The following is a 24549-nucleotide window of genomic DNA, read 5'->3' as shown; positions in this document are numbered from 1 at the left end:
CTATCTATTCTTCAACTCCATCAAAGACTCCAGAAGGATATAATATTACCTAAGTAAATGAGAAGTAAGCAACTTACAAAACTCTAGAAATCACAGAGACATCTCGCTGCCTGGACAGTCACCCAAAGTTCCTCTGTACCATTGGGGCATCCATCTTCGGCCTACGGGTCCATAGTATCCAGAGACATTTCCATGAAGCAGGAAATTTTAAAGGCAGTCACTATCTGCTGTGTCCTGCAGAATGTCTCACAGACTCCTTCATGAATCAGGAACCCCGAAAGATCATCTCACCTTTAGGCAAGTTCAGCAGTCCTCTCTCTATGGGTTCTTTGTGTCCAGTTTATTCAACAGTCCAGGCAAGAGCAGTTTCTTGCCCAAATGGCTATCAAACTCCATAAGGATCCTCTTCGATGCCCATCTTCTTCTTTAAGTAGATTGGTGCTGCCAGGAGCAGAGTGTCTCATTGCCATGAAAAATCCTAAGTTATTAAAACATTAAATAGCATATTCCATAGTCTTTGAAAGATATGAAGAATGTCTATCTAAAATATATCTATGTACATCTAGAAAATCTAACATGACTATAAACTTGACTATTATAGATAACTATTCATTAACAACTTATATACATAACATTTTTACATGAGCTACAACAATCACAATACCTTAATCAAGAGCAGAAATACATATACATATAACAAAATTGACCTTAAATTTAAATCACTAAAGCAAAATCCATATCAATGCAAATTATTCATACCTATATCATATCCCCCTTTAAATGTAAAAGAACATTTATAAACAATATTTGGGAATATGGACGTAGTTATTTCTCTCCAAACTGCTTCCTGCTGAATGGGAGGCGCTGTTATTCAGGTCTTTTATGGGATAACCTGTCTGCTAGGTTCATCTCAGTCGGCAGTTGAGCAAAGTAATTTTTTGAGGGTGTTCACAGCAACCTTTCAGGAGGGCGTGGTCTATCATACCATATTGAGATAGAAGCAATCAACAGGGTCTCGTCCTCTGTGAAAACAAAAGAAGAATCTCTTTTCCAAAGTATCATATCCTTAGATCCAAATTCAGAAGTCAAGGTATTTTCAAAATATCTATGTTGGATTAGTTCAGTAACATTAATAAACAAATATCTTTTAGCAACTGTTGCTCCTTCCTCAGCATTCAAACAATTCAAACAGAGCATAATAGCATACAGTATCAAGATTTTCTGTGTATTTTCCATCTTTGTGCACTTTATTTTAACCTCTATTTTGTTTATTTTTACTTTTATTTTTTGCTTTTTTGAGACCCGTTCTCTGTATCTTTGACCTGGAATAACTCTGTAGACCAGGCTGTCCTTGACCTCTCAGAGATCCACCTGTCTCTGCCTCCCAGGCATTGGGATTAAAGGTGTATGCTACTACACCTTGAACTCACAGAGATCTGTTTGTCTCTGCCTTTTAGGCACTGGGATTAAAGGTGTGTGCTACCACACCTTGAAGTCACATAGGTCAATCTCCCTCTGCCTTCCAAGGATTGGGATTAAAGGTGTGTACTACCACACCCAACTACTTTCTTCCTTTTTTACTTTTAAGAACTTTAACTTTTAGCTTGCATATATTTTTTAAACACACTGTAAATCATTTAGAAATTTTCTTTGTCTTTCAATCTCTCTTTACTGTATCTCTCTCTTTTTTTTTGACCACACGAGCCTTTAAATTACTCAGCAATATGGGTAGGATTAAAGCCGTGGCTTTGGCAGCTGGATCCAGCCCATTCCTTAGCTTTCCAACCATTCCAGCCTTGTGGCTGAAGTACCCGCCAGAGCCCTGTTCATTGCCACAATTCTGCAATGTTTCAAGGTCCTTTTCAGCAAGCAAGCTGCAACAGTATTAAGCAACACTCAAAAGCTCTGTAGTCAGGGCCACCTGCTTGAAAGTCAGAGTTTGCCCTGGCCGGACGGCCCAGAAAACTGGCATTTTTAAACGGCGCAGCTTTTTTCCTGCTACGGCTGAAAACCGAAAAGCACGTGTTCAGCTTTTCATCAACACCGTTTAAGTGTTTCGTGGCAAGACCTCTTAAAAGAGCTACAAGGTTTTGCAGCTAAAGCTGAGACAGGAAGCCTCTCTTAGATGAGAGTGCTTGCTTGCCTCTGGCAAGCAGAGCAGAACCGAGAAATTGCTGCTACCAAGAAGCCATGCTGTACTCTATTCTTTCCCAAGCTTTCTCAGGCTTTCTGTGAATATAATTGTCCACACGTTGGGGGCCATTCTGTAGTAGGAGCTGTGGGCCAGCCTGGGAGCTGCGGGCTGTGTTCCTGCCGCCCCAGCTCCTGATAGCCTGGCTAGCTTATGCCCTAAAATAACAACACACAAACTGTATTCTTTTAAACACTGCTTGGCCCATTAGCTCTAGCCCTTACTGGCTAATTCTCATATCCTGATCAACCCATCTCTAATAATCTGTGTAGAATCAGTCTTACAGGGAAAGATTCAGCATGTCTGACCTGGCGGCTTGCTTCATTGCATCTGCTCTGGGCAGCAGCTGCATGGCATCTCAGCTCACTTCCTCTACCTCCCAGCATTCTATTCTGTTTATTCCACCCACCTATGTTCTAACCTATGAGGGCCAAGCAGTTTCTTTATTATTTAACCAATGACCTTTCTCCATCAAGCCTGGAACTCACCTTGTTGACCAGGTTGTCCTCACACTCATAGATTTCACTGGATCTGCCAGCTAAATGCTAGGATAAAGGCATGCACCACCATGCCTAGCATGAGTCTTTCCCTTTTATTGGTAGCAATTACTTCTTTATACTTTATATAGTAGCATGGGAAACAGAATGCAGTAATTTTCTAGATAAAAATATCTGTAGAAAATGCCATGTAAATTCCATTTATTTTGTTTTACTCCCACTTAAATGAATATTTATTCCAGCATAATGAAAGTAATGCTCCCATCTAGGATTTACTTGTTAGAGCTGAAGATAATATACATGGTCCAGACAAATGTCCTCTTGTGGACTTTTGGGATATTTGGGCCTTTAAGATGGAGGGAAATGAGTTCACACCCTGATTGTGGGAATGTATAACATGCATACAGCGTAGTTGTATTCAGAATAAATACCTCCCTTTTGCTTATTTATCACTTATCAGATGAATCATTCCCTTTTACACCGGAGGAAAAAGAATTTTTCACTTCTAAAAAAAGTCTCTGATTCATCAGAAGGGGAAGAAAATCATTACTTATGTAAAACTACAGAAGTAGATTTATGTATTTATGCCTAATAAGTATAGTAACTAGGGAATTTTAATCATATAATAGTTTCCATTTTGCCAGAGATAGATATATTTTTTTTTCTTCTTTCCTGAGGGAACTTTTAAGAATGTGTTTAAATCCCCATGGCATGTTGGAATAATCATTAATGTTTACAGTTGCTATGGCAACAGAAAATGCTGGCAATTGTGTAGGAAAGACGCCTGAGAGGCAAAGATAAGCTGTGTCAATTATTGAACATCTGTCAAACAGCCAATTTAAAGTGACAGATAAAGAGCTAGAAATCGAAGGTGGGAAAAAATAGCTTTACTAACATGCAGTTAAGAGCATCAGGTTTGTATTGTTTTGCCCCTAATGTGGAAGAATAATTAGACTTTCTTTTCATCCTCATAAAAGAAGTATTTTCTAGTGGTAAGAAAGGTTGCATGTATTACTTTTTTAATTCTCCCATAATCTTCATCAATCTCTACTGAATGCTACTTTTTAGTTTCCTAAATTCTATTACATAAATTATTTAATTCCAGTTTCATGACAACACATTGAATTTGTTAAAGTAATCACCACTTTATAGAATTTACAGGAGCAGGGAAGTGAGAAATTGTGCGCATAATCCTCAGCCTGCCTTCCGTTTCAGGGCAATCCTTTCGCTATTCTAGCCACTACACATTTATGCGGGCAGTACCCTGAATATTCCTCACACGCATGGCGATTCTCTCTCTTATTCCCTTGTCAGTCATCACAGATCAATTACAACTACTTTTCCTTCTAAATTCTAGCACATCCTTTAAAATCTGAGCCAGCATTCTGGCAGCCAATACCAATTAGGTGGAGCTCTGTAAGCAAGTCCCAATCTATTTGCAATCCCTGCCCTATAACAGTTTCTCACCAAGGCTTGGTCTTTCATTGTTTACAAATTGTTTTCTCATGTATGGTCTCATTTGTCCATCAAGCCTATGAAGTGAGGGATTGTTATCTCTTCCTCACATGTAAGAAAATTGAAAATTGAAAATTGAAGCTTCGAGAGCTGAAGTATCTGGAGAAGATTGCCGAGTCCAATGGAATAAGTCTCCTCCCTACTGATTTTTTCCCATACAGTGAAACTGTGCAGCTGGCAAAAAATCTGCTGTAATGGGTTTTAGGACTGCTGTAATTGCTTACTAAGAAGCAGGAAGGGAGAAAGGGAGAGAAGGAGGAAAGAAAAAGGAGAGAAGGAAGGAAGAGTGGGAGAGGGAAAGTATATAATTATTCTCTAGGTATTCACCCAACTTCTAACAAAGCAAAGTGTGGACAGATTTTTTTTTTCCTACAGTGGTTTCCAAGAATAATCAGTAACATATGGACTAAGTGTAAATTAACCTAGTTAAGTCCCAAATGCATTACTTTTTATTTATATGACATACTTCCACTGATATTTACATTCCCAACTCATTTCCTATATAGGTTTCTAGAAGGTGAAAGAACATATTAATTTTATGATTTTGCTGCAGCAATGGATTAGTAAAGTAGACATTGTATAAATGGCTGGGAGGTTTCATTTCCTGAATAACTGCTCAAGGTTATGTTTGACGTATCACTTTTTCTTTCTGTTTCCCACTTCCATGTTTTGAGAGAAGACAGCATTACCTCTTAGATGAATGAAATGAATTAACAAACATAGAAAACAATAAACTACTGTCCTGACATATCACAGGTATCTGTGTCAGATGTACATTTCATCCTGTTCCATTAATATAGCACATGATTTGGAATTGATCTTTAAAATATACTGAAATGGGTATGTAGTTCATCTAATGGTTCTAGCCATTATTTCCTTCTCACTGATCACAATAAAGTTTAGTGGTTATTGAATAATATTATGTCCTGGATACTGGGCTAATTATAATTACTCTTCTGGTTTTGGTACTTCACTTGAACCTCTCAATGGCACCATACAGTAAATATTTCTATTTCTATTTCTCAAAAGAGAAAAACTGAGCCACTCAGAGTTATAGAAAAGTAAGGTTACATGGCCAGTTGTACCTAGCTTCAAATCATAGGATAAGTATTATAATCAACTGAGGTAAAGATAATAATTTTAAAAAGCAAAACCAAAACAAGATTTTGCTTAGATATCAGATGAACTGTAATTTTCTCCTAATTTTTCTTCTTATATTTGATATTTTACTTTCAAGTTTCTCTGTTTTACTGCCTTGGAGGAATAGAAGGGTCATGGATTGGTAGGAATCTACCATTTCTAAGAGACTATCTTAAAATGAACAATTCTAAAGGGGAGTCTGTAGATGTCATATTTGTGCAAAAGGACTTCCCAAAAGACATCTTGTAAGAATAAAACCTTAGTAACAACCTTAGTGGGAAGTTAGGTGTGACATCCCTAAGAAGAAAAGGTGTCATCAGTTTGTTCTAGCTAAGATGCTTTGAAAACAGAACCAAAGTTTGGGACTTAAGACTTAAACCTTTCTGGGGATGAATGTGTTGATAAAAATGGGGAAAATGCTTCTTTTAAGTTAATTTCCTTCAAGAGCCCAACTGGTATCTGTTTTTTCCTTTAACTATCAGCTGAGTTTTTCTTTCCCTCCTCTGACCACTTTCTTGTCAGAGTACATTAGGCATGGAAACACTCCCTCAAGGCCTCAGATATTAAAATCAAAGGGTTTAAAGGTCACTTTATGGTCCAGTTGGATTTCAAACATAATGGGTTCGGTATCTTTTGTCATATGATCCATACTGGACCAATAACTGCCCTGGGCAATGAAGTAATGATTGTTCAACCTCATAACTCATCTTCTTCATCCTTCTTACTAACCTTAGAGGAATGAAAACTTGTTGCCATAGCAACCGATTAAATCCTAATGAAAGAGAAAATTGGGCTGAGATGTAGCTGAATAGTAGAGCACACATCTAGCATGGCCAAGAGTGAATAAAACCTTGGATTGATCCCTAGTATGCAAGCACATGTGCAGACACACCACACACACACACACACACACACACACACGGACATGGACACGCTGTGGTGGGGGAGAGAGATTTTGAAAATTTAACTAAGAATTAATTTATAAATGCTCAGAATTTGAACTTTAGTTATCTGAATTTTGCATCATATCTTTAATTGAGAAGGGTGTGAAATTTTAATAATCTGGTAAAAAGGCTATGTGTTAGTAACTTGTGTGAGAGTTAGTTATTATTGCTTAGAAGCTTGCTCAGTTAGTCATATTACTGCTTAGAGCCTTTAAACTGTAAATAATTATAGTTTAATTGACATTTCGGTATTCAGCCGAAATCATTCATTATTTCTAGGTATACCTTTTAGTTCTAAGCTGAACAATTCTCTTTCTCCACCTAAATTACTAAGCTTAAAGTAATAAGACAGATTTTTCATCATGCTGCAACAAAACCCTTATGTCCCTATGCATTGTGCTAGCTCAACTTAGGGCATGTCTTTCGATTCTGACAACGTGAGTGACACATCTGTCTTGATATTTAGTATCTATCGGGTCACCTGGTCCTTTGAAATCTCAAACATTTCCTGAGCACCAGTTCTACTGTGAAGGATCTTCCTGATCCCAATAGCATACCCCTTCAACAAAAGACCGGATGCATCAGTCATTGCAGTCATCTCAAGTCACCATGTCATGGGTAGGTGCAGCTGAAGACTGCAGTTGCAATTGTTTCTGACATAGGGAAAGGATGTCTTCCTTTTCTCAAGAGATGTCTGTTTTAATCTCAGATTTTATCCTACTGGTTCTTTATGAACTCACCTTACTTTCGTGTAGCTCACGTTCTCTGCCTGTCTCCTATTTTACCAATTTCTAAAAACTGATAGAGATGACAAATGACATCATGGTGGTAAGTGTCTTTAAGGAGCCAAAGATGTAGTTCAGTAGCAGATTGCTTTCCTAGTATGTACAGGAACCTGAGTTCAAATCCCAGGACTTAAGATTAAACGTGTTAAGAAAATGTAAAGAATAGACAAGCTGTGGGTTTTCTGGTGTACTTATTATAAGTAACCTTATTTAGAGAAATCTCAGCCATAAGAAACAGTGTTATCTCCTTCTTACATGAAAGTACTTTAGGCTAAAGCTAACTGACACCTCTGAGTAGCTGAGATCTAGCTTGATCCCTGGTATCATCTGGTAATGCAAGACAGATCATCCCTATGTGCCCTTTAGCCTCAGTTACGATATGTAAGTTTCTTTCAGTGCCTCTGTTGTGTTGAGCGGCAGGCTGCCTCCCGCCACGATGGCTCCCGCATTGCCTAGCTTATGCCCTGAAATAATTACACAGAAACTGTATTCTTTTAAACACTGCTTGGCCCATTAGCTCCAGCCTCTTATTGGCTAGCTCTTACATATTGATCTAACCCATTTCTAATATTCTGTGTAGCACCACAAGCTGGCTTACCAGGAAAGATCTTAGCCTGCGTCTGTCTGGAGTGGGAGAATCATGGTGACTGCCTGACTCGGCTTCTTTCTCCCAGCATTCTGTTCTGTTTACTCCGCCTACCTAATTTTCTGTCCTATCAGAGGCCAAGCAGTTTATTACTTAAGCAATGAAACAATAGATAGAAAGATGACTCTCCTCCATCAGTGCCTCTGCATGCTTCTGTTTTATTACTAGTTACTGCTGACTCATTTTTAGATGGTTAATTTTCACCATTCAGATATTTACAGAAGAAACTGGCATCGGTGTGTTAGGGAAAACAAAATAAAAATGAAAGGAAGAAGAGAAGGAAGTCAAGAGGGAAGAACAGGAGGAAGAGAAGGAAAAAAGAGGGAAGGAGGAAAGAATTATTTTAAGAGGAAAGACTTTAGATACCCTGACTTAAAACTTATACCTCTAGATATTAAAGAATTTTTGCCTTCCTCTGATCTCAATGATTTCAATGTACTATCAATAGTGTAAGGAAAGTAGTGTACCCTCACATTTACAGGGAACTTCTTTCTCACAAGCACTTTTGGTCCCAGGTTCAAAAATGATATGATTGCTGTAGACAGTTCTGACATTCAGAAGTCCAAAATCCAGTTCAAATCAGTTATTATTTACAGAGCATCACAGAATAGGAGAAACAGAAAGGAAGCATGTGCTTCCTCCTATGTGCATACTGTTCTTCAGGAAGTCTACTAAATGGAGATTCAAATACAGGAAAATTAACATTTTAATATATCAAATAATGTTAGTTGCTTTCAAGCAAAACTAAAAAGGCAACAGTTATCTTGTTGATGAGAGGTATCACTTTTGTATCAGAAAAATAGATCTTTGAAAAGTAGAGTGATTGTAATCTGCAAAAGTTTAGAGGCATCTAGGAGACAGACCTCCAGGCATGTTTGCTAGGAAATTTCTAAACTGATGTGAGAAGATCCATCCTAACTGTGTGCAGTCCTGGACTGAATAAAAGAGAGAGAGAATTGAACATTGGTATTCACATCTCTGCCTCTTGTGAGTGGAAGAAATATGATCACCTACTTTGCACCCCTATAACCATAGCCCCAGACTCTGAACTGAAACAAACGTTTCCTCCCCTAACTTGCTTCTTTATAGGCATTTTTGTCAAAGCAATGATAAAAGTAAAAAGTACAAATTGATAAACAGCATAGAAAAATAGGGTAGTGAAGTTAACGAACCATTTTATGAATTCAAATCACTGTATTTGGAGGCTTGTTGAGGCTACCCTTTCCAAAGCAGAAAGAACCTCTATGCATCCTAGAGAAACTTTCATAGGAAATGAAGTGCTCTGAATTGTTGAGCCAAAAGTAGTTTATCAAATGATTCTTCTGTTATCAACCACCTGATGTATTGTAGGATTGTTTCTAGAACTTGATGTTAAACTTTGATAGGCATCTCTATACTAACATGCAGTTCCTATAATATCTCAAGTATTTATACTTGAGTATCAAAGGGCATACATGCTTCAGGAGATTCCCACATCTAAATACCAGTTGTCTTCATGATTCCAGATGCTCCTATAATGAACTTTACCAGTGTGTTTTGGCTCTCTATAAAATATGACACTATCTTCAATGTCAAGTTTTTTTGATAAATAGCTGAAAACTACATTCTTCATCTCCCATGAGCACAGTTTCTATCCTTGCACAAAAATCTATTAAAACTGCATCAAGTTGATTGGATGGGTCACATGGAGCAGACTGGATCACTCTTCATCACAATTAAGCAAAACTCTAACCTTGGCTGATTGCGGCCCAGTACCAACCCTGCCTTTACCCAATCAAAAGAGTCACATAACCTACTTTTGTACTTTCTAATACCATCCACATGCTGATGGAAATATTCAGTAAACAATCTGTTCCATTAATTTCTCTTTGTTTCTGTACCCTAAAGCATGTGTTGGAAACTCAGTTGCCTGGGAGTCCTGGACCTGAAGTGACATCTAGGAAGTGGTATAGACTGGCAAATCAGAGACTTTATGCCAGGTTCTCACAGAAACTCACCTCTCCCAATAACATCTCTGATTGGTTGAGGGATCATATATTCAAGTCTTTAAAGTCAAGAGTCAATTCAAGTGTAGTCCTTGGAATCTCAGCATCCACATCACCTTGGGTCTTGAATTTCAATTTCTGGGATTTATAATTATGTATCTATTTTATATAATAATAGACAATATTCATTAATAATAAATATATATGGAAGTTTCTGAGTACTAGGATTTCATATGAATTTTTCAAAATATCCTTAGCGTTATTTATCCTTCCCCACACTTCTTCTATGCTATTCTCCATTTCGCCACCCCAGTTTCACACTTCTTCCATTGTTCCTTTACTCCTTTGTAGCAGTATGTTCTATCTCCCCTCCTGAAAGACCCTACTCATGGCCCAATAGTAATTTCTGACTTCTGTGGCTGTTCCAGATGAAAGGCAAACTTCTGAGATTCAAAGCTAGCATCCACAAATGAAAGAAACATACAGTGTTTGTCATTCCAGTTCTGGATTACCTCACTCGGAATGGTTGTTTCTAGTTCCTTCCATTTACCTATGAGTTTCATTTTTAAAACATCTGAATAAGATTGGAATCTTACATTATTGTGTAAATGTACCACATTTTCATTATCAATTCATAAATCGATTGGCATCTAGGCTGTGTCTTCTTCCTGACTATTGTGAAGAGAGCAGCAAAGAATAATAAATGGGCATTTCTAGAGTAGGATACTGGATCCTCTGGCTATATATACAAAAAGCAGTATAGATGGACCATGTAGTAGATCTTTTTGAGGAATTTCACACCTAGAGTCTATACAAGTTTGAAACACACACACACACACACGCACCACAGTAGCATTCTTTTTTTTTTTTAACCTTCGCTTTTCATCTTTTAGATAAGTTCTTCCAATAGTTCAGGTGCTCACTTGGACGTGAGGACCACTTAGGGTAACAGACACTGTGTTTCTCTGTCTGGATGCTCTGTAAGAATGATACCTAAGCACCATGTTAGCATTGCCAGGATAGCCCACTGTCTAGACATCTGTTTTGTTTTCACTATTTTCAAAACATTAGAAATCATAAAAAGACACATATAACTTGTCAAGTCATGTCCTTTTATTTCTGGCCTCCACTCAAAACTGAACCATGTGAATACAACGAACACTTTCCTGTTTCACACATGCATGCATGCACTTTGTTTGAGGGGTGTAGAGCTTCCTAGCTAGAAATCCAAAAATATTACTTATACCTTTTCACAGATCCATTTGTAAAAGCATAAGAAAGTCAGACTCTACCTGAGGAACCCAGGAGTATATCCCAAGGCAACCAGCTCTAAGTACAAGACTTAGTTGAAACCTTTCCATTTGTATTTGCAATTCATATGAATATCATATTCCATTTCATTATATACTCATATCAATGAGTTAAATTACTTTTCGAGCTAAATCCCTTAACTCTACTCACAAATTTCTAAATAAAATCCTCACCCTGAAGAAAAATGTTCAATTTTCCCAATTAAACAGTGACAAGAAAATAATTAATATATAAAATTGGGGAAATTTTAAGCCGTATTCAGAGCAGAATTCAAGGACTCTTGTGCATTAGGAAACAGCACTTTGGCATCTGCCTTCCAACACCCCCATTGCCACATCTCAGTGAGTAAGTCACATGTACTAAAAATATCATGGAATAAAAGCAGAAACCCCTTAGTCAGAGGCTTAATTTTAGCAATGCTGCCACAAGGTTGGGTGAAACTTAGCACTAATCTAATCTCTGTTTTGCTACTTCGCTCCTCCACAGTCACTGCTGGTTGAATGACCTTTATCCAAAATTCTTGGGACCAGAAATATGTTAGATTCTTTGAAGTTTTTGATTTTTGCACATACATAATGAAATATCATTGGAACGAGGCACTAAATTTCAATATAAAATTCACTCATAATTCACATGTACATGTTCTCATGGCCCTAAAGTAATGTTATACAACATTTAAATAGTTTTGTGCATGAAACAATATTTTGTATGGAACTTTCCATTAATGGCATCTGGACTGAGGATCATTTCATATTTTGGCTTTTCCAATGTGTGGTTAGTTAGCCTATATGGTAAAGATGAGAAACCATTTGGGATTTTTGTGCCACCACAACTTGTTTGGGGGTAACTGCCTATAATACTATATTGAGAATGGTTCTGAATCTGTGTCTGGCAGAAACAAATATAACTGTCAGCCATGAGTAGAAAAGTAGCTCCTTATAGTCCAAGTGACAGATGCTTGTCATGCCTTCCCTGCTCCATCCAGCACTGATAGGTAATGACATCAGTGTCTGGACCCTGAGCAATCTTTCCCGATGCATAGAGCAGACTGTACCAAATTCCCTATGACACAGAGCATTCGTAATAAGGTGTCCTGTCAGTGACGGACGGGGTTTCATTGACCTTTGCTGTAAAGGGTTATCACTGTCATTATAGGAGTTAAGTACCCATTAATCTATTGTCTAATTAATAAAGGTGTAACATTGATCCTCTTTCCACATATGCAGATTTCATCTCCTCTGTACCATCCTCAATATCCATGTTTTCTCAAATATTGTTCATTGGAGCACAGGACATATACTACTTTAAATTTATCTTTTAGTGTCTCAGTTATAGTTAGAGGTCAACTAAAGTGTTCTTTGAAGGTAGCTCACAAATCCCTCATACAACACATTCATTGGACTCTCTTGATAGCTATATAGCATGTCTGATTATCAGAGCTAATAAACCCATGGGGTTTCTGGCCCAGTTCTGATTTGCTGGGAGTGGAAGTTATGAATTTTCAGGAAACTCATGACTTAAAATATTTTTTTACAAATTCAGAAAACAACAAGCAACTTAATATCCCATTTAAATGGCATTTTATTTGGAGGAAAGGAAAGATATGACTATCATAATCTCAAAGGTTTAGACCACTGTGTCTGGTAACGAATGAAAGTCTTGGTTGAGGTAGACCGGTATTCCTTTTGTTGCCTTAGTTTTCAGGTGAAAAACAGGAATAGAAAGTGCTTAGCTTCTAATAAACACTGAAGCTCAGACTCTGTCCTTGTCTTTTGACAACCAAACCAGGGATCATCCCCTGTGGTTATGTCTCCTATTCAGGGGAACTAATAACTAATCCCAACCCCAATCTTTAGCACCTCCAAGCATTTGTCAGCACTGCTGTATATTCCTGGGCCAGGAGTTCAGCTTTTATAAATAACTGGAGCCCAGCAACTGCTTGACCAGCCAGTGAACCAGCAGAAACATTCACATGGGCTCTATCACATCCAAATTTGCTTCATACACATCTTTCATAGTTACTTCCACAGCATCATGCCTCCATTCAAATTTATCCTCACAAACATTGCACAAAAAGTATGTCAGGTATTGTTAAAACCAAAGAAAGATAAGGACACCTGTTCTTTAAAGCTCAGACTCTGTCCCTGTCTAGATTTCCTACAAAACACAACCCAGATTCAACCAACTAATCTACTGGTGTATGTGTGTGTGTTTGTGTGTGTGCACATGTGCATTTTTGCCTATAGAAACTGGAAGAGGATATCAACTCTGCTGGAGGCATAATTACTCACAGTCATAATTGTATAACACTTATTGTGGGAGTTTGGAACTGAATTTGAGTCCTCTGGAAGAGCAGGAATCATTTCTAACTCCCGAGACACCTTTCCAGCCCACTAGCATCATTTTCAGACTTCACAATAACTACCTGTACAGTTATTACTGAGGTTCTTTTCTCACTTTATTTCACCAACAAATGAACTGTCATATTTACTGACATTTATGTAGAAATTATGGATTCTTAATGTTAGAAGAGATAAATGGATTATCCCATTCTACTCCTTCAACTTCCAGATAAGGAAAACAGACTCCTTATCACCACAACATAAAGAAGTTAATTACACACATCTGCCATACAAAATCCACTCTTTCATACATTGAGTCCACCCCATGTCCCTGTCCATGCTGTGTACCAAATGTGCCATCATGCTTAATTCATGAATTTCTCTGGGTTTTCTTTTCTGGATCTGCAAAGTAGAAAAGGTCAAAATTAAAATCTAAGGATTCAGGAAAGGCATCTTTTAAAGTATGACACATTTACCACTGTTGGGATCGAAGTCAATGCAGTAAGCACATGACTCTGAGAAGAAACTGGGGTCAGGAAAAGTTAAGCATGTCTGTCGGGAGAATACATTCACACAGAGTAGCTTTGCTCAGTGAGCACCTGTGCCTAAACTATCCCTTGATTAGTTTATTTTCAGAAAACAATAGCCAAGTAATTCTCTACTCTTGGTCCACACATAAACAAGAGACCTATTCAAAGACTGAAGACTTGAGTTAATTTCCAGTCACTTTGGATGTTCCAAATCAGAAAGTCATTGCTAGATCCTTCTGCCTTAATTAGTACCACATTATAACCGTTTAGTCTTTTCTGTTGAACATCAGAAGTTTCACAATCCGTTTAATACACTACATTCCAAATATCTGTTTACTCAGTTGTCACAAATTGCCAATGGGGCAGAAACTGTCTGTCACTTCCAGAGCAATTAGTGAGTGAAAACTTATCAAAAGAAATCTGTCAAATTTGAGTAAGTATAAATATTGCATGGAAGTCCCAGAGGAAATCAAACTGAGTGGGATATGGTTTTTGTTCATTGCAGCACACGAGAGTTTATTTTCTTTTATTTGCTTGGCTTTACTTTTTTTGGAATGTTGATAGCATTTTATATAACCCAATGGATTAATGTTTGCTCTGATAAAAATAGGTTTTGGCTCTTCAGGGAAATCTATATTGTCTATTGAGTGGTTTAACAATAGTATTCTTTACTTTTAAATGCCAAGGGTGTCTGTTGTCCTAGCAGAATGCTGGAACAGGAGCATTGCCAGAAACATTAGGTCATTTTCTGCCTAGCCGTCTTTTGATGTCTCACCCTGACCTTTTCTAGGCCTCAGAATTTTCATATCTTTTAAGTCTAAAAATATGACATGATATGTTGGTGCTATTTAGTTTTTACTATTTTTTCTGTCTGCTTTGATATTGTGTTGTTATTGGATTATATTCCTTCCAGTCCTCCTGATGGCCCAGAACCTATACACAAACAGAAACACAATATTTCAGGTAGTGATATTTGCTATGAAGAAAACTAAGTTAATTTATCAGCTGGAGATGTCCTGTTTGAGGGTTGAGCATTCAGTTGAACATTGTTATTTTACCTATTCCCCAGCTGAGACTGTTCCCCTGGTCTTCAGGGTGAGGGAGTTACAAAAAAAGAGATGCTGAAATGGTGGTATAAAAGTCCTTACCTATCTCTTTGATATTCTTTTTTTTAATTTAAAATTAATTTTTGGTCCTCCTACAAGGAAATGGGTTTTGCTGTGACCGTACAGATTTACAAATAAGGTTATCATACTTTGTTCCTATTTGTACCACCCTGCTCCCTCCCTTGCTTCCTCCCTACTATTCTCTCTGCACCTATACAGGTTATACTTCTAATTTTCTGGACACATATATCCACTAATCTTATTTTATGCTCTCTCTTCTCAGAAATTTTATTCCTCCTTTCTTGTAGTCTCTTTCTATTTTCATGACACACAAACACATATTCATGCATGCACATACACACACACACAGAAAGAGAGAGAGAAATCTAGATTCCACAAACACGAGAAAGCATGATATTTGTCTTTCTAATTCTGTATCCTTTTATTAACATAATGATTTCTAGTTCCATCCATTTTCCTATAAATGTTATAATATCCTTTGGCATTCCATTTGACAATTCAAGTTTGGTCTTTTTGGAACGTGGGAAGTTTTGACATCATACTGTTATTACAATTTGACAAGATTATTAAAACTTACTATTTCATCAACCTTCTTCTTTTTTTCTCTCTCTCTTTATCATCATCTCTTCATTAGCTTCATTTTCTCTTTATACAATTTAAAAATAAATTCTACCCCTCAGTATAATTTACAACTTTTCAGCTAGAGTTCATGGAAATCATGGAGTTAAGTGATATGCCAAAAATTGTCCCTGAAATTAAACTAGAAAAGATTCTATGACAAAGTTGAACTAGTATTTAATGAGTTTTGTAGTCTAAAGTTCCAAATTCTCCTTCATTCCTCCAGCAAACCAGTCCCAAAGACCTAACTTCTAAACGGTCAGGTTTAGTAGAGCAAATTAGCTACCAATTTTTGTATTAGCTACTTGCCTTATTTTGGTAATAAAACAACTGACAAAGGCAACGTAATGGGGGAATGGATGGATAGATGAGTAGGTAAAAGCCCATGTTACACAAACATGAAGATCTGAGTTTAGGTTCTAGAGCCCATATAAAACTGAACATGACTGTGCACTCTAGTTAACTCCTGTGCTGTTGGCAAGAGGAGAAGCAGGAGCCTCTCTGGGCCTTCGAGACTTCCAGTCTAGTTTCAGGATCAGTGACAGATCCTACCTCAGAAGGAATAAAGTGAACCGAGAAGGAGCATGAAACCTGATTTCTTCTTCTGGTCTCTACGAACGTGCAGGTGCAAACAGATACGGGAGTGACAGAGAAACAGAGGAGGGGAGAAAGACAGAGAGACAGAGAGAGAGAGAACTTTAGGAGGGTAGGATTTATTTTGGCCCACAGTTCCAGGATACAGTACATCGTTGTATAGAAATCATGGATACTAGAGCTTGATATGGGGGAAGGGGATGCTCATTGCATAACAAAATCCAAATACTTCGGAATGACTAAAGGCTCTCTAAAATATTTCAAGGACATTTGTTTATTGGTCAGGTTTGTTTAATAATAGTATAGTAAAGATTAGACAAAAGCAACTTGGGGAAAAGGTTTATTTTGTTTATATATCCCAACTTTTATATTTTTTTAAAAAATGCTGCAAGATCCCCGGCAGCAGTGGGCAGCAGAAATGCTGTAGGTCACAAATGGTGGTAGCGGGCCATGTGGCGGCAGACAGCAGGCCCTGGGAGCAGCTAGTCCCAGGCAGAGACAGCTGCCCGTCCCAGAGTGGTGGTGGCAGGCCATGTGGTGGCAGGCAGTGAGCTCTGGGAGCAGCCAGTCCCAGACAGAGACGGCTACCAGTCCCCAAGCAGTGGCTGGTCCCAGGCAGGGAGACACATGGCAGGCAGGTGGGCAGGAGACAGAGACACGGATAGACACGACATGCAGAGTGAGGTTGAATATTTATTTAGGGGGTTGTGAAGGGGAAAGAATGAAGGGGGGACAGAGAGAGAGAGAGAGAGAGAGAGAGAGAGAGAGAGAGAGAAGAGGAGAAAGAGACAGAGAAAGGAGGAAGTGGAGAAGTGGGGAGAGAGGCAGAAGCGAAGCTGCCTCTCCGAGAGGAAGATGGAAAAGAGAGCAAGCTCAGGCCAGAAGCTGAAGATCAGCCTGCCTCAGCAGATGGGGGAGGGAGTGGGCATGGCTTGTCTCTTAAAGGGATAGAAAACCAGAACACCAACCACAGTCCAAGTAAGGGCAGGGGCTCAAGACAGGGATTGACTGACACAGAGGAACATGGCATACTGTCTTTCTCAGCCTGCTTTGCTTATATATCCCAGTACCACCTTCCTAGAGGAGATCCCACCCACATTGGCTGATATCACCTATATCCATCATCAACCAGGAAAATGCCCATAGACCAATTTAATGGGAGCCATTCCTCAACTGAATTCTATTTTCCCAGATGACTCCAGCTGATACCAAGTAGACAAAAAATGACCAGCATACTTACCAAAATTGCTTGAAAGAAAAGTGTTTGCCAAGTGACATGCCAACCCCTTTTGAATTAGGGGTTGAATGTAAAACAGATAGTCATATTCAAGTACCAAATAGTAAGAGATGCTACTGTGTGCACTTAGAGTTGATTGTGTCTCCCATGAAATCACCAAGGCATTTAAGTCACAAATAGAGCAAAATTAAAGAAATTAACTGATTTTCAAATGTATCAGATAACATGTTAGCTGAATAATTTTTTTTTCTTTTTTTTTTTTTTTTTGAGACAGGATCTCACGTATACCAAGCTGCCCTTGAACTTGCACTGTTGTAGATGTTGTCCTTGAACTTCTGGTTTTGCTTCCACCTCCTGAGGGCTAGGATTACAGATGTGCCTTATTGTACCTGGCATATGTAGTGCTGGAGGCTCCGCCATGCTAGGCAAGCTATTTACCAACTGAGCTGCATCTCAAGCTCTACTGAATCCATTTTTTAAAGAGAGAAGGGGGGGATGTGAAAGTCGTCAAGGAGTAGAATAATGAAGAAGAAATATAATGGCAAATGTGTCTGATAACAGCCTTATGAAACCCATTCACTGGTATACTATAATGAATGAATAAAATGAAATAAACAATTTTACTTTTATAATTATTAAGCTGGTGACAGACAAGATAATAACCCAAAGCTCTACAAATTGGCAGACATTTCGATGACTTTTTTTTTTTTTTTTTTTTTTTTTTTTTTTTGGTTTTTTCGAGACAGGGTTTCTCTGTGGTTTTGGAGCCTGTCCTGGAACTAGCTCTTGTAGACCAGGCTGGTCTCGAACTCACAGACATCCGCCTGCCTCTGCCTCCCAAGTGCTGGGATTAAAGGCGTGCGCCACCACCGCCCGGCTCGATGACTTTTGTATAAACTGACTCTTAGTACATGTACCTATATCCCAGTTTAAATTATCACCATTTTATTGATGAAGAAGTAGAAAATGGGAGAGTTTATGTGGTCTCCCTTATGTAACACAGATTTCAACTTCGGTACTTTCCCTCTATAAAATACCAGACCAGATGTCTTTCTTCTAATAGCTGCTTTCTGGCTGTTAAATTCCTCCCTCAGAATTCGGAGGACTTCACCACCACTAGCCACTACAAGAGTTTTTAAAAAATATCTCAAGGGAAAAAAATTATAGTTTTGTATATTTGATTTCAGCTCTCTTTGGGGAAGTGTGAATCGATTTAATTTTGTCTTGGTAAATTATTTTGTAATGTCTACTTTATAACTTTGGAGATGTTAGCTTATAGTTAAATTTTCTTTTTTCTTTTTTTTTTTTTTTTTTTTTTGGTTTTTCGAGACAGGGTTTCTCTGTGGTTTTGGAGCCTGTCCTGGAACTAGCTCTTGTAGACCAGGCTGGTCTCGAACTTACAGAGATCCGCCTGCCTCTGCCTCCCGAGTGCTAGTTAAATTTTCTTAAAGTTTATCAGAGGACACGTGGTCTTTCCTCTGTCCATATTAGAGAACTGGGGTGCTGAGGGATGGCAGGGCTTGCCGGAAATATGATTATGGAGTCAAGTGCAGAGCACACTGTCTGCCTTGCTGACCTTTTTAAGTCTTTTCTTACTGGAAGGAGTCCCTGCTAGATTATGTTTCCTCCTGACCTGTTATCTAGTCTTTTCCTATCTTAAAGTTTGGGTGTCTTTTTGTTTGTTTGTTTGTTTGTTTGTTTGTTTTGTTTGTTTGCTTGCTTTTGTTTTGGAAATAGCCAACATACTGGTATTGTCTGAAATTTTTTTTAAATTTTTTAGATTTCTTTTTAATGTTTATGAGGTATTTGACTACATCTATGTCTGTGTAACACGTGTATTCCTGGTACCTAAGTGCCAGAAGAGGACTTCAGATCCTCTGGCTCTGGAATTTCAGGAGATTGCCATGTGGGTGTTGGGCGTTGAACCCAGGTCCTCTGGAAAAGCAAGTACTCTTAAATACTGAGTCATTTCTCCATCCTTATGCATTTTTTTTCCTGAAAATGTAAGCAAATATTTGTTGGTGTAGTGGCATAAATGAATGCAGACAGATTGTAAAAATATATACAGCTTTAATGGAGAAAATAGACTTACAGAACCAGAGGTTCCTGCGGAGAACAGGAAAGCAGAAGGGGCGGCTGGGAGCACGCCCGCAATCTTTATAAGTAAAAAATATCCTCGGGGACCCCGCCCCCTGCTAGCAAGGTGATTGGCTGGGTCTCCCCTACAAATATTTACTTACTCCAGACAGAGTGCTAATGACAGACCAAAGAAACTATGCCCTGCCATGTCTAGGTTAGTAAAGCATTAAGTTAATTGGTGTTAGTTACAGGAGTATGGGTAAAGATTTACTTATAAGAGCAAGGATGTCTTGAAGGCAGATAATGCATCAGTGAAAAGCCTACCTCACACGAGTGAGAACTATGAAAAGCCTTTTCCTCAGAGTTCCTTGTATTACTTGAGATTAGAGTCACTCCTTCCCAGAAGTCTTCCTACTTATATAACTCTGAGAAAGGGTTTCATAGATGTGTTGAGTTTCAGGAACTTCCTGAGATATAGACATTTGTTTACTTCCTGAGCCTTGTAAGATTCATGTACTTTCTGATTCTTAACAAGCTTTTTTCCAGGATAGAATGTTTTATATCAGAAGATATTGCTCCATGACCTTGGGAAGAACTTATTTTTATGCCCACTATCCTCTTGACAGTAGCATGGAGTTACCTCTAATTACATGGACAAACATAGTGTGATTAGCTTTTCTCATAGAAACATAATTATAGCTCTCCAAAATAATGCATGTGGAAATGCTATAATTCTGGAATAAAGGGAAGGCAATCTGCACAACCCCTCCTTTGTAAGTCAACAATGGATTATTAAGGCAAAACATGTTTCTTGTGACACATTCAGTAGTTGAGTTCAATTACAGTTGGGATTCACTGAAGGATTAAACAGCAAAGATGCCTTCGTCAGTAATTAGTGCTCTCTTTACAAAGCTCAAGTGGCCTTTCTGCCATTTTCCAAGAACCCCTCATGCGTTTAGAATTTAACCAAGATCATATGAAAGAATGGCATGGAGTAACTCAGCCAAATATTTCTATAACCAGAGATTCCCAGTATATCTTGTTTTTTTCTCTCCTTCCCCCAGCAAAGTGATTTTTAAAGAGAAAAGCGGTCTTAACAAATCAGGGTCAGTAGCCAGTATGTCATGGTTTAGCTGTGGACACATCTCTGGCTCTCACTTCACAGAGAGGAAGGGTGAAGTGCCCGAAGTTGAAAAGGTTGATGTTCTTAGAACATAATGGTTCCAGCCATCCGACTGTAGCCACTCAGAGAAATTCTTTGTCATCTGGGGTTCTTTGAATAGAAAACATGGGCTTGTGTGTCCAGTCACAAAATTTTCATCTCATCCTTATGAAAAATAAAGAGCTGTCAAAGGACTATTTCTAGATAAGACTGTCACAATGCACTCTGGGATGAGTAAGTATTTGTAAGCATGCTTCTCTGACTTCCACTCCACACTCACTTTCTTATGGGTATGTCTTTTTGAACTATATTTTTGAAGAACATATTTATATGTGTGATATAATTAAGATACCAGTATGTATTTGGTGAGTAACACTTAATTACCATCTTATTAAAATTTTGGAGAAATAGTCAACGTTCTATGTAAGAAGAGAAGAGAATTTCAGTTGAAAGTGGGAGAAGAAGGGAAAAGAATGGATTGAATCTGAATGATTACTCTGTTTAAGGGTGAAGATTTTTTGTTTTTGTTTACTGAGATATGATTTCTAGGTAGCTTTGTAGCCTGTCCTGGAAGTAGCTCTTGTAGACCAGGCTGGCCTCAAACACATAGAGATTCACCTACCTCTGCCTTCTGAGCCCTGGGATTAAAGGCATGCACCACCAACCAGCTAAGGGTGAAGAATTTTGATTCATTACTTTTGTGTGTGTGTGTGTGTGTATGTGTCAAAGCTCCTGAGTTAATGAAAAGGATGAACTGCATCTAATACCACAGAGGACTATGCAAACCTGTAATCCAATGCACTATAGTGATCATTATTGCATAAGGAAAGCAATCTAAAAAGAGCCAGGTTAGCATCTCAGATTACTATGTCAAGGTTATATATTTGGGTCTTTAACCTTGGATTCCTTTAGAACTTGCTTCAAAGTACTTGGCACATGCTTATACCTTTGACTTCTAAAGGCTGTGTCTCTCTGAGTCATCTTCCAGGGTATCTTCTAGTCCTCTTGAAATAAAGCATTATTGACTGACAGTAGGAAGCCTTTTGTGATTACCTCCCATTTATACTTTACAAGGTGAAGAGCAGCAATCTAAGTTTCTACCTTGACCACTTTTATTCTAAAGGCAGCAAGCTTCCAGGGTCAAGAGACTTATTTACAATGATGATTCTTGTACTTGCAGAGTTGAGCTATGCCTGGATCTTCAATGAATACCCTTCCTATCAGGATAACCGCCGCTTTGTTTCTCAAGAGACTGGGAATCTGTATATTGCCAAAGTAGAAAAATCCGATGTTGGGAATTATACCTGTGTAGTTACCAATACTGTGACGAACCACAAGGTCCTGGGGCCACCCACACCACTAATCCTGAGGAACGATGGTGAGTTGTTTACATAATTTTGTCAGTTCTATTTATGGGGCTCACTGGTGGGGCATGGAAAGATACTATATTATTGACACATATGACTATAAAGAAAAGTTTAACACTTTCTATATTTGATACCCATTATTTTTTTCCACTTGTGTAAGAAATAAGCCCACAAACACACTTTGGAAAACTAATTAGAAATCTGATTGCTAATCTCAACAGGGATGGGATGTGAATTTAAGCGAATGTAAATAACAAAAGGATCTTAAATTGTATACACAGGAAAAATGAAATGAAAGGTTGACCAATTAGCTCATTAATCAATTCTGAGTAATTTAGTATTCAGAGTCCAGAAAGTGGTTTTCAATTATCCAAATAGCATCTAGATATACAATAGTGAAGGCATAGTTCCTGCCACAGAGAAATTCAGAAATATGGATAGCTCATTTGAGACAGAAGTTTTAATTCCCCACCCCATCATGAGAATATTTTACGAAAATGTATGAATCCTATACAAATATCCAGAGAGCATTGGTTATATCACCATGTGCTTTTAAAAGGCATTTTTATTTTGTCAGCCAAGGTATATAGGTACCATGACTCTTCTACTGAGGCATTTTATGTATATATCATTTCCTTTTTCTAAAATCCTCTCTTAGTTCAAAATTCTGACTTAGTAGGTGATATGCACTATGTCTTTCTGTTTCTTTAGACATACCACATTTTTTCCAGGATGCCATCTCTCCAGATGTGCTGTTTCCACCCTTGCTACATCAGGCCACTTCTCATTAAACTCCGTGAAATCCATTACTGTGACCCCCACAAATACACACACACGAATTCTTTCTCCTGCTACTCTTAGCAGGGTGTGCCATGTAAACTAATCCTACTATCTTGCTTACTGCTCTCTAGTAGGATGTAGCAAATAGAAATGTGTCATTAAATATTCATCGGAAGAATGAAAACAAAGGTATAATTAAGCCCAGTAGGAAAAAGCAATGTGATAATTTGAAGATTCATAGTTGAGAGGTTTAGGTTTCTATTCTAAAAACAAACAAGCAAACAAAAGAAAACAAGCCTCCCAGTTCTTACACACATTGGAAAAGGAAGGACAAGAATATATCATACAGATGATGAAATTATCAGTCAAGATACTAATAACAAGCATTTGTTGGTTATTTATTATGTACTAGATTATTCATTTAAAACTTAAAGAGCATCATCTTTCACAGTTGAGGGAACTTGGGCTTAGGTGTGTTAGGTAACGAATGTAAAAGACACATGAATAGGATTCCAACACTGCACTTTGTCTTCTGGCTCCAGAGCCCTGTATTTTAAACCTCCACTGTTTCTTCTCTCCATCCTACACAAGCTCTTGCATTGTCTTATAGAAAAAAATTGCCTTTTATTTTCCACATGCATTGCTCTGCCTGTCTAGTTTCTTGCGATGCCAGGGATTGAACTCAGGTCATGCCATGCGCTAGGCAAGTGGTCTGCCACTGAGCGATGCCCCACATTTATTCTTTAGCTCTACATTACCGGTGAACTTGATGCCCAAGTGGGCTTGAACTTGAAATTTTCAGATCAGGATATTAACTGTCAAATTAGCTGTTTAGAGATGATCTAAACATCCTTAAAAATAGAGCTCACACTGAAAAATTTTCACGAATAGTTTAGTTTTCGGACACTTTGACAACATTGTTTCTGTCTTCCAGTAAGCACAACAACAGGCCCCTATTTTATGCTTCTAATATTCTTCTGGACTGCGGTGAGAGGCAAGCAGGGCAAAGAGCAAATTGCGGTTTTATTTAAGAATAAACATAACACAGCATGAAAAATAGAAGCTCTGTGGGGAGGCTATATCCTGTTGAAAGGGTTGCCATGGAAATTCTCTCTGAAGATGGACATGGGGCTGTAGTCAGAATGATAAGTCAGTCCTGAGAGGAAAAGAAAGAGGAATAGTCCAGACTGAGCTGTCAGCACACTCAAAGGTCCTGAGGTGGAGAGAGAAAGTCAAGAAAAACTTTTATGTTGTAATAAGAGCGGCCGGGCTTCGTTCCGCCACCCGGCTGCCCGCACGACTAGCTTATGCCCTGAAATAATTACACGGAAACTGTATTCTTTTAAACACTGCCTGGCCCATTAGTTCCGGCCTCTTATTGGCTAGCTCTTACATATTGATCTAACCCATTTCTAATATTCTGTGTAGTACCATGAGCTGGCTTACCAGGAAAGATCTTAACCTGCGTCTGTCTGGAGTGAGAGAATCATGGCGACTCCTGACTCGGCTTCTTTCTCCCAGCATTCTGTTCTGTCTACTCCGCCTACCTAATTTTCTGTCCTATTAAAGGGGCCAAGGCAGTTTCTTTATTACTTAACCAATGAAACAACAGATAGAAAGATGACCCACCTCCATCATTTCCCCTTTTTCTGTTTAAACAAAAAAGAAAGGCGTTCACTTTGACATAGTAAAATTACAT

At 38.3% G+C, this 24549-nt stretch overlaps 1 protein-coding gene across 6 annotated transcripts in view; it reads left to right on the top strand.

Annotated features, from left to right (window-relative positions):
- Window positions 1-24549, top strand: part of LOC130871170 (contactin-4) — a 1056779-nt gene that overhangs the window by 811541 nt on the left and 220689 nt on the right. For all 6 annotated transcript variants that reach the window (XM_057764481.1, XM_057764498.1, XM_057764473.1 and 3 more), the window contains one exon: window positions 21884-22081. In XM_057764481.1, the coding sequence (XP_057620464.1) occupies window positions 21884-22081 (198 nt within the window). The remainder of the gene's footprint in view (window positions 1-21883; window positions 22082-24549) is intronic.

This window comes from Chionomys nivalis, chromosome 1, assembly GCF_950005125.1.
Source record: "Chionomys nivalis chromosome 1, mChiNiv1.1, whole genome shotgun sequence".
In the NCBI taxonomy this organism is placed as follows: domain Eukaryota; kingdom Metazoa; phylum Chordata; class Mammalia; order Rodentia; family Cricetidae; genus Chionomys; species Chionomys nivalis.
Note: the sequence above shows the minus strand (reverse complement) of the source record. Positions and strands in the feature narration are given on the sequence as shown.